Source organism: Nymphalis io, chromosome 4 (assembly GCF_905147045.1).
Source record: "Nymphalis io chromosome 4, ilAglIoxx1.1, whole genome shotgun sequence".
Lineage (NCBI taxonomy): Eukaryota > Metazoa > Arthropoda > Insecta > Lepidoptera > Nymphalidae > Nymphalis > Nymphalis io.
The window spans coordinates 11,849,229-11,860,843 of record NC_065891.1 but is presented as its reverse complement, the minus strand read 5'-3'; the positions used below and the strand labels follow the sequence as shown (position 1 = coordinate 11,860,843).

Below are 11,615 nucleotides of genomic sequence, written 5' to 3'. Positions count from 1 at the left end.
TTAGCAGGGGCATAGCTTGCCCATGATGGGCCCTGTATCAAAATTTAGTAAAGCGAACTGCGATACTTTGGTTTCTGTTTTATTTTTTTTCGTTTTTCGCTATTTTTTTCTGTTATATATGAAGCGCTGAAAAAATTTACCAATGGAGTAAGAAATGACATCCTTGTATAAGATTAACATATTTAAGACACCTCCGGTGGCCAATAAGCAAAACCCCAGCCACGCATATTTAGCGCCTTGACCGTCAACGAGTTAAACTAGCTATTCAAATGGATGTTTCAAATGTGTATAATATTTTCATATTTTTCCGGAAAATTTGTACGCAGAAATAGAGTTCGAGTGAGATTTTGATTAATATTTTACGAATTTTTGCTTACATGAGTTCGAGGCGCCTGTAGCTAGGGGGCACCATATCCTTGACACGACCGATACGACAGTAGCTACGCACCTGAGTTTTTGGTAAATTAAGATGACTGTTTTCTTTTCATGATACCATTTGATCCTAGTAGATACAAACCAAACATTTATATATTCCATATGATTTGTTAATAGGTTACTATATTAGGCACTATACAGTTTTTGATCGATATATTTTTATTTATAATACCCAAATATATTCCATTTAATTATTTATATCCACTTTAACTGCCAAAGATATGTAATATATATTTGATACTAAAATATTTTTTAGGCTTTAAAGGATTTCCGGACAAATTAAAACATTTAATTTTATTTATCCTTTAATTATTCTTAAAAATATTTCTATCATATAACAACTATATTACAGTACAAAAATAGACAAAAATTACAAACTAATTACGTGATGTTTGGCTTAATGTTGCTATTATAATACAGTCATGGTTTTCTTGTCCTTATTTGTCCTTTAATTTTGTCTGTGACTTTCCTGGAACAGAAATTATAAATCAACCATCACTATGTTTTTAATTGTTTATGTAAAAGCAGATATTCTAATATTATATTATTATAATATTTTTCATTTTCCGACACACATTGTAATTATTAGTATTAGGTAATATCTAAGTCATATATGTGTGCTGAACCAGAAAAACGAAAAAACAGTGTTCTTGTAAAATTATATAAAAGATAACAAAAACATTGCATAATTATTCTTATTATTTTGTCGGAGACAAATTTTGAAAATAACATAATAACAGCGTAAGCAGGCAAAACAGGACCCACAAAGCCGCATAATTTTGTTTGTAATAAGTTTGAAAGTCACACAAAAGTTTTTAAAAATCAGCAGTTTTTTTATATTCTTGTATGTGTGTTATATTTGGTATACTACACTCTATTGTTACTGGATGTTTAAGTGATACACACACATTGATTGATTCGAATGTAAAATTCATAATGTATTATTTGATTACTCTTGTAATCTATTATTTATAAAATTAAAATCAACAGACTTATCTGCTAAGCGTGAATTAACAGACTAATAAAAAGAAAATACTACTAAATTAAAGGATTGATTGATTTGCTAGATTAACGAAAAAGTATATATGTCAAGTGTTTGAGACTAAAAATATCCTGCTTCTGTTTTTTTAAGGTTAAATCCTAAAGTATGTTTAATGTAAAAGTGTGCGTTTACATTTTTATTGTATACACACAGACATATACTTGAAATATTTTGTATTGTTGTGGTTTATGCTTAGTCCGCATGGAATTACTTTGAATTTTCTCTTAGTAAAACCACATTGTTACGTAGCATTACAAAAGAGAAAATATAAAAATACAATTTAAAAAAAAACATTCGAACAATTATTGATATATTTTATATAAAAGTATTTATTTCGTTCTTTGTATTTGTATTGAATCGTTTTAATGTCGATAGAATATAAATGATATGTATGAATCGCATGGTTCCATTAAATATTAATGGTTTATTTAATGTTTATTATGACGCATTGGGTGGCCCAGTGGTTAGAACGCGGAAATCTTAACCAAGGATCGTGGTTCCAAACCCGGGCAAGCAGCACTGATTTTCATGTGCATAATTTGTGTTTATAATTCATCTCGCGTTTGACGGTGAAAAAAAAATCGTGAGGAAACCTGCATGTGTCTAATTTCACTGAAATTCTGCCATATGCATATTTTACCAACTCGCATCGGAGCAGCGTGGTGGAATAAGCTCCAAACCTTCTCCTCAAAAATGAGAGTAGGCCTTAGTCCAGCAATGGGACATTCACAGGCTGTTACTGTACAACACTGTATGCCGCTTTGACTTCTTTCCTGAGAAATAAATTATTATAAACTTACCGAAATATATCCTATACACTTGGTTAAAAGGCATCTCAATTGCCACCGTCGTCAAAATTGATACCACCAATATGACTATCATTTCTGGTATGTGGATCTAAGGAAAAGGAAAAGATTAAAAAATTAGAGTATTAAGGTTGTTTTAGGTAGTAGTGTAATAGGCAGGCAGGCTACATATATACTTGCAACGTTTAACAAAAAAAGGAAGCGAATGTGTCGCAAATAAAAATTGTGCTTGTAAATATAACAACAAGTTTACCAATAAAAAGGAAGGTGTAAGTTTGTTATTAAATATACTTACAAGAAGCATTGGGGTATAGTATTCAGAATGTCTTTGGATGCCGACATTGTAGAAGAATATCGGGAACTGGGTCAAGTAAACAGCGTATGCTATTTTGTTGAAAAACTTGAATATTCGCGATTCAACAAACGCATTTCCTGAACCTGAAAAAGTCAATATTTTATTTGTTTATTAGAAAGTTTTCTTTTTGATAAAATAGGTAGGCAGACTGGCACAAGGGTCACCTGATGGTAAGTGGCCACCTACGCCCATAAACATTGACGATATAACAAATATCAACCAAAAATAAATATTTTATAAATAGTGATGAGTGGGTAGTATCTGGGTACCACTAAGAAATAAAAATAGTAAAATAACACGGCTTCACTTCACTTTAGATCACTTTGCTGAATAATAAAAAAGTACAAAAAAAAAAGTACATTTGCAAACCACAGAACTGCAGTCTAGTATATTAAATCTCTAGTGAAAACATTTTTATTAAGCGTTGTTGAATATAATAATAACCAAAAATACAGTATTCGTGTTTATTAAGTAAAATAAACAAAGAAATATACCACGTAACTTACCGGTGTAATCATTACAAATGCACCAGTGAGCGACGCACATGAACAAGCCCCATAGGATTGGCGTGACTGCCGCGAACATCGCAGCGGGGTAATGTTCATATTTGTAACCCTCCAGTCCCATTTGGTAGGGGCTTGCTATCGTGTACGCGGCCAGCGCGAAACAAAGAGCCCATACAAATCTTGCTTGATTCTAAAAAAAAAGATAATAATAACATTGCTTTAATATTAAGAACTAATACTATTTTAGGCTGTAGATTCAGAGGTCTTGGGTTCAACCTGGGTCCTATAAAAAGTCATTGAGTTTCTGTCAAGAAAATGGCAATAGCCGCCGAGATATTGGAAATTAGCAGTGTAAACCATTTACTCAGGCGTGTTGAATCTTAGTTTATGAGAGTGAGGGAATAGTTGTGCACTTATGTTAGTGTACAAACTTTTGCACTACAATAGGTCCTGCACGTTGGCTATTCTCTCTTGAGAATCAATCAATGGCTGCCGTGGCCAATATTGGTCTGATCTATATGTATTTAAATAACGCAAAATAACAAAGAGATTAAACAAAAAATTATCTGCACTTGACTTGGATTTATTTATTTCTAAAATATTCTTAATAATGCCACTTTCTAAAAAATACGATGCCACGAGTGAAATTGAAACCAAAAGTATATTGCAAAACCAGTTATACTTACATCACTGAGTTTTATATTCAATTTCTTGGATTTTATGAAATAGGCCATACTAACGCCGATGAGGTAAATCGTTGCGCGGTGGGTTGGCAAAATGTATGAATATCTCGCTGCGTCGAGAAGTTTTTGAACACTGAAAATAAAGATGTGTTTTCTTTTAGTCCCAATAACGTAAATTGGTTTTTCATAATTATTATAAATTTATTCTATATTTATATTTATCCATTTTATAATAAAAGATTAATACAAGATGAACTGAGATTGCTCAGTGGCTTAGACCATGTGATTCGTAATTGAAAATTGTAAGTTCAAACTCGGGCAAGCACTAAATTTTCATGCGTTTAATTTGCATTTATAATTCATCTCGGTGATCGTATGGAAAAGCCTGCATCTGAAAATCTGCCGCATTGGAGCCGAATGGTGGAATAAGTGGAGGCCTTAGCCCAGTAGTGGTAAATTTACCTTTACTACACAACACAAAAAGACTGCTATTATCATTTTTTTAAATTTAATGTGATGTTTCATTTAATTTTTTCATTTATTATTTCGTACCTTTAACAAGGAGTGTCACACGTTTATAAAATATAATTTTAATGATGTAATATGCAGGATTATTTTATGCTAATGCTAATATTTAAGAATAATAAATATTAACATATTATGTAATGAATTCTCAATAAAAGTAACATATAAATTTACATATATTGACGACAATTAAACATTTATATTACACATGGTACGTGTTACTTGCTTCGGTTAGAAATTCGTCATAGATATTATGAAGTTTCACTCCATAATATCTATGACATTTTATATGGTAACACTGAATATGTTTCCGAATGATGTCAGACATACAAAATAGCTTCTAAAACATCTATATACAACTTTTAATGTTTCTATCGTTTATAATATTAAATAACATCTGCCTCGATATTATAGTACATTGAAATCAAAGGTCGGGTGACAAGAAATTCCCAACAGCAGTCCGGACTTAGCAGTGTTGCTTACGACACCGAAGCCTTAGCTTTTGTCGCTGCACTTAATTTCTTTATGATGATATAGTATTGTCGTTCCGTCAATTTAAAAAAAGGGATAAAGACCTGGGGGTCTTCTCTTGTAAGAATTGCCGTGGCCAAATATATAATTATATTTTTTGTTGTATTAATTGTATCATGAATTAATTTCGACGTTAATGGAAAGTTAAATGTGCAAAGCTTATTGCATCTGTATATTTCATTCAATGACTTTGGTCGTCTTTCACATAAAGGATAAGATAAGAACGATACAAAATACAAGTTACGTCATTAATGTAAGCTCATCGGTAAAATAAGATATTATAATTAATACAAATCGAAAAGTGTAAAAATCATTATGATTTTATTACTGTGCGAAATATGTCAAAGTTATTTGAGTAAGTAAGTTTTTTTATTCAATTATAGTAAACAGTGTATGTATATAATTAAAATATTACAAGGTGAAGATAATAAAATGGTAAAACACAGACAATATCGTATCAGTGATGTTTAGTATGTTTTTTAAACGAAATATTTATGATCATAACGTGTATGATTTTAATGTCAAAACGGCAAGATAAATATTTCAGATATTGCATCTAATTTATGATCAAATTTTAACCTTTGAAAGACTAAGGAATTTTAAAATGCATTCTATATTTTGGGTTGATTTGTATGTTGAGTGATTTGAATATTTTTATTTACGGCAGACAGAAACAATGACGAGACAACAAGGAATTGCACTTTAAGATACTTGTACATCAACGAAACAAAAACATTGGTTATGCAAGGGTCTTGCATTATGGCGACAACTTATATTACAGCCATTGTGATCTGAGTCATCCTACTATGTTAGTTATACACGCTGACACATCAATCTACCAAATACTAATAGAAAGATACACCAAGGTCATGGACAACAGGTCTGTAGAGATTACAATACAAAAAAAAAAACTACGTGAATAATAATACGGGCCTTTTTATCAAATTGAAATAGTTAGTCAAACAAACAATTGGGCCAATAGACGGTAAGTGATCACCACTGCTAGTAGACATTGGTTCACTAAGAAATAAATTATCTCTTACACTAGCTCACTCAGCCTTCAAACTGAAGTAAAAGTAAAAAGTAAAAGCCTATAAATGTCCTTTTTCTGGGCTAAGGCGTCCACTCTTTTTGAGGATGTGCATCAGAAAAATTGTCAAAAAAAATTGTCAAATTGTGTGAAAAATAATCAAATGATCGATGGTGGGAGTCCCTTCCTATAGACGTTACAAGGTTACTTCGGCGATTGTATTCCTCATATTAAGGCTAAGGCGTGAGAACAAAACCTGTAATTATGTATATTAGTACGTACCGGCATCAAAGTATTATGAATTTAAACCCGCATAACACGATGTTATATAATATTTATTGATTTTCAGTATAACTTGAATAAAAATATAATAATTTAGTTGCCACCCGCGGTTTCGCTTGCGTGTGAGGAGGGGGATAACGTGTATGAAGATTTCATTATGATCGGTTGAGGAATTAAGTCGTGAGTTAGAAATAAACAAATTCATTTTCGCATTTATAATATTAGTAAGGAATTACAGCTTGAACAGAATGAGTCGCGAATTCGAAATTAACGATTTTGTAATGGGTACGTAGTGTAGTTTTCAGGTACTTTGATCGTATATGTATATACTTAATCAATATTGTTACAGGCACTTGCCATTAATTCAATAGTATAGTTAAGTATAAAAGTCAGGCAAGTACCCTTCAATTTTAAAAAATCGTATACAAAACTGGTTCGTATCGATTTACGACTTCTCTCCTTTTAAGGAGAAGAAGAACTAGAGTTTAGGCTTTTTTAAATACCACCGATAAGAAAGGAAAGGCCTAAGCCCCGTATAGGGACACTGGGTAGTTTGTTACTTATTAATTTGTATTGTTTATTTAGTTTGTAGTGATTGCATTGTATTTAGATATAATTTACTAATCAATGAAATCCAAGGAGCAAAAAAAAAAGAATTTTGTTTAAATACTTATACAGATTGACAACTATGTTGACAAAATTGAGATTCTTTTTATGTTCTAATAATAAATTGTAATACTCACGATATTCCATAATACACGAACATGCTGATGTCATACCAATGAATAGCTAGATATCTTAACACAGTGGAAGCTGCTGCTATACCAACGATGAGCGTCAGGCCAATTTTTTTAAACTTCCAGAGCACAAACATCAGAGGTAGTGTCGCCACGTACAATTGCATGTCCATTCCTATTTGGTGGGTATGAGTTAAGCACTGAAAATAAAAAACACTATTATTTTCTCACTATGTATTTATTTAGTACGCTAAAAATGTAAATATTAAGTAGAAAAAATGATTAGTAGAACCCAAATAGGCCTGAAATCCAGCAGTATTTTTTTGAATAATATACCCTTATATTGTATTCTCTCCAAAATTACATGATTGCAAGAGAATATGGCGATACATAGCGGAAAATACTGAAACGAATAAATGGCCCAAATATTAGTCTCTATTTCCAAATCATATCTTTGTTCCGTTTGTAGCAGTTTTGGATTTGATACATCAGCTCTCTTAGATTGCAGATTTTCTTGCTTAATGAAAGGTATAAGTACGAAAAACTCAAAGATTTTTTTTACGAGGCGCTGTTGGCTTTTACAACGTTGACGTGTGACGTGGGTTCATAGAAAGCACTGCTAAAATAAAAGCTCTCCAGCCAAGTCCTGCCACTTCATAAATTTTACTACCTGGGAGACCACCTGGGATTATGAAGCCTATTGATAAATTCAACCTTGCAGTTGAAATATTTTGACCTTGGAGTCATACAGAAAAATATTTCTAAAACGTGTAAATACGCGTCTTAGTAGTCGATTTTCGCCCAGAGTATTAGGATTCACGGGGAAATTATGCTAGTATTTTTCCATCGTAATTGTCATGTTTTTTACATTTCAACCAAGAAAGTAAATGAAAGTAGGAGTAAAAGATAAACAACTCTAACATTTTTTTCTGGGTTATTAAAAAAAATGTGTAACGATTTTTAAATAAAAGGTTCGACAGCTAATTAAACAAGTTAGCAATAATTATATCTTTTCTCTGATGATGGTGTCCTCCTGACCGATTTCGGTCACTGCGGCAATTCTTAAAGGTGATTCGTCAATATAAATAATACACACAAAAAATCATCAAACCAAGAATTATATATACTTTGGGTTTTTACTGAAGATTAAGTGTAAATATATCATTCTAAAGTGACACGTGAGTTAAGTAGATTATTAAACCAAAACCACAACCTTCTGAGTCGCAGCCTTTATAGAGTTACACGTTCTACTATGTTTAGTAACAATAACCAGTAACAAGTAAAATAAATTAAAAAAAACCTTGAACTAAAAAAGAAAATTAGCACGCTGTTCTATTGGCAAGTTCATGCTGTGCCCTGAAAAAATTAATTGCTATTCAACAGATAAGACAACGCATCGTTGCCACAACTCGATGCAGTCATGACTTGAAAAGTAATTTATTTTTATTTGATTTACATGTGACATATTCAATCTTTAAACTCGCGGAACAAACACTTTTCATTTTTTTAATTAAAGGACGTAGGTTGACTGTTGGGCCACCTGATGTTAAGTGGTATTCAGAGATATCGCTGTGAGAAATATTAAGCTAATATTAAATATTGACATGTATAAGCCGCCTATCTATTTTACGAAAAAAGCTCCCCATCCTAAACTACTCTCCCCCCCCTTAAAGTTCAAATTTCCACAATTCAACAGTTATTAGCATACACAAAATAAACCTATATTCCAAATTTCAGCTTTCTAAATTCTAGCTAATTGGGACAAATTACATTAAAACTGTAGATTATATATTTGCAAATAAGCCGAAAGTAACTCGGAAAAATGTTGTAATTATAATATATAGTAATTACATAAATAAGTGTTTAGTTTGTAAATTTATATACTTCTTTTATCTTCAGCGGGAATTGTTAACCCAATATATGTATTTTTCAGTGCGCCTATTGAGAGTTTATTTATTTATTTGATAGCGTTGACGTTAGCAGCGATGTGTATTGAATTTAGATTTTTATCTATCTATCTATCGAATAAGTAAAAAAAAAACGCAATCGCACAGACTATTTATTATTATTATGATTACTAAAAGCACTGTCTGTAACGTCATACGATACGTTTTCTGTTTAAATAATATATCGCGTTGAATGATTAATATGTACCGAAAGATTTCCTCACGCCTTTATTAAATTGGGGACTTTCCCCAAAGACGATAAATAAACTGAAATAATATGAAGTGAAATATTTAGGGTCAGGGTTTAGGTTTGACCCTGTGAAATATTCGAAATGGTTTGCCCTTTTTTGTACACTCCCTGTCAGTGTCAAGATTAAGTGCAATACTGTAATTTTTCTTTATTAGTAAGTAACAGTCTGTGAATATCCCACTGCTGGGATAAGGCATCTTCTCCTTTTTTGAGGAGAAGGTTTGGAGTTTATTCCACCACGCTCCAATGCGGGTTGGTGAAATACAAAGGTGGCATAATTTTAGCAAAGTTAGACACATGCAGGTTTCCTCACGATGCTTTCCTTCACCGTCAAGCATGAGATGAACTATAAACACAAATTAAGCATATGAAAATTCAGTGGTGCTTGCCCGGGTTTCAACCCGCGATCATCGGTTAAGATTCACGTGTTCTAATCACTAGGCCATCTCATACATTTTCTTTATAACAAACAAGATTTATAAAGTATAAAAAATAAATAATGTATTCGATTCGTGTTGTTTTTCTTTCTATGTATATTAAATATTTCCTTATTGCTTAAAAACAGCTGACCCGTTTGGAAGATTTAGCTTAATTCTACTTTATTGACGTACGAGTATAATATTTAATTGTTGAGAAAAACGTAACCACAATTTTTATTTTACAGTTATAAATGAGTTTTATTGATGTATCAACCCATTGGGATAAATGGGCAAAATATCAGTGTGGAAATAAGCAGCAGTCTGTAAGTTGATAAGTATACAATATACACATATGTATGTAGTTTATCCTAATGAAAGAACCATAAATATCCGACAGTTAATGCAAAAACTGTGCAAATAAAACAGAGAAAACTTAGTACCTTATTTTTAGCAACAAACTTTAGGTCAGCAATACGGTAAAAATTAAGTACTAAGTTGTCAAACATTAAAACAAAATATATTAAATAAATTGAATGTTACGTGTTAGCAAATATTAAAAAACTCGTGCTGACACACATCTGTTTTTTGGGTTAAGGTAAATACAGTGAAAAAAATCAATATTTTACTGTTGTCTTGAGCTTTTTAAGGTCACATTGGGTTAATTTTATACAGATGTTATATAGCAACTGTGGCGTCGTTTGTACATACTTTTTATGTACAAACGACGAGAGATATACAATTCAATGTACCATAACACTTGATAATAACCTAACCTAGGCGATAAATTTCTGCATTTAATATGTATGAATGCTTAATGTATTATATAATAAAAAGAAATGTTTATAGTTGGTGGTGACTTTTGAGTATATTTTTTAAGTACGTGACTGTTTATGGGTATATATTTTTTTTAATTATATTTCACCTAAGAATAAGAAAAGATATACGTTAATTATAGCAACAGCAACCAAAAAAAATTACTCGTCGTAAAATATGCTAAGGCTTTTAAAAGCTATAATTATACCAGAGTTGACTTTTTCGCAGAAAATAACAATCTACATAAATTAATGCATCCGAAAAAAAATAAACAAGAAAATCATACAATATATATAACATGAGTTCACTCAGTATAACCCAGCGGTTAGAGCAGCGTTGTGGAATAAGCTCCAAGCCTTCTCCTCCAGAGGAGATTCACCATGCATTGTGGCACAGTAAAATTAGCATTATGCCTTTTATTTAAGATGAAACGAAGGCGGAAGGCGGTTTTTTAATTTTAAACCATTTCAAAGATTAGACAAACAGAAAGAGAGAAAAAAAACGATTGATTCGGTTTTGGTAACTCGCAAATAGCCATATTAACTTGTAAAGAGGCAGTTATTTTGAAATCACACACATACACTCAATTTTATTTATTTGTGTGGTCTTTTATTTAAGAAGAGAGGAGCAATATAATATATGTATTATAGTGCGAATATAACAATCTTATTTATTGTAAATAAGTATTGAAATGATTAAAGTGTTTCATAGATTATTATTTAATCCTAATTAATAAAAAACAATTAGTCTTTATAATTTCTATATTTTATATTAACATTAAAATATTATCAGTTGTTTTATTGATTCCTTTATCAATAAAAATAGATGCTCAATTGTATTAAAGATTGTTATTGCGATAGTGAACTTTGTAGTGACAGGATCGACTGGAATAAATTTTACTGACGGAACTCTGTTTAAATTTATGATAGAACCAGAATTTCTTACATATATATAATTACATAATATACTATATTATGTATATATTAGTGGACGCTTAGAGAAGCAGGTTGCTAATAAATTAGAATATCATTTTTCTTCATTTGTATTATTTGTACGATGAGAATATTTTAATTTTTAATCTGTTTGTATATAATTAAGTCTATTTTAATATGTTAATAGGATCTGCGTAATTAACTAAATAAATTAAACAGGAGTTTAAATAGAATTTCCATTTGTAATATAATGGCCACTTTTATCGTAATCCAATGAAGGAAATTTCATATTTATTATTAACACTGTCGATAGGTCCATCTAC

At 31.1% G+C, this 11,615-nt stretch overlaps 1 protein-coding gene across 1 annotated transcript in view; it reads right to left on the bottom strand.

Moving 5' to 3' along the window:
* Positions 1–740: 740 nt before the first annotated feature.
* LOC126768129 (nose resistant to fluoxetine protein 6) overlaps positions 741–11,615 on the bottom strand; it is a 48,945-nt gene continuing 38,070 nt past the window's right edge. The window contains exons 7-12 of the mRNA XM_050486046.1: positions 6,939–7,132; positions 3,831–3,960; positions 3,145–3,334; positions 2,579–2,721; positions 2,278–2,374; positions 741–904 (exon numbers count right to left, since the gene is read on the bottom strand). Coding sequence (XP_050342003.1) covers positions 873–904; positions 2,278–2,374; positions 2,579–2,721; positions 3,145–3,334; positions 3,831–3,960; positions 6,939–7,132 — 786 coding nt within the window. The 3' untranslated portion in view covers positions 741–872. The remainder of the gene's footprint in view (positions 905–2,277; positions 2,375–2,578; positions 2,722–3,144; positions 3,335–3,830; positions 3,961–6,938; positions 7,133–11,615) is intronic.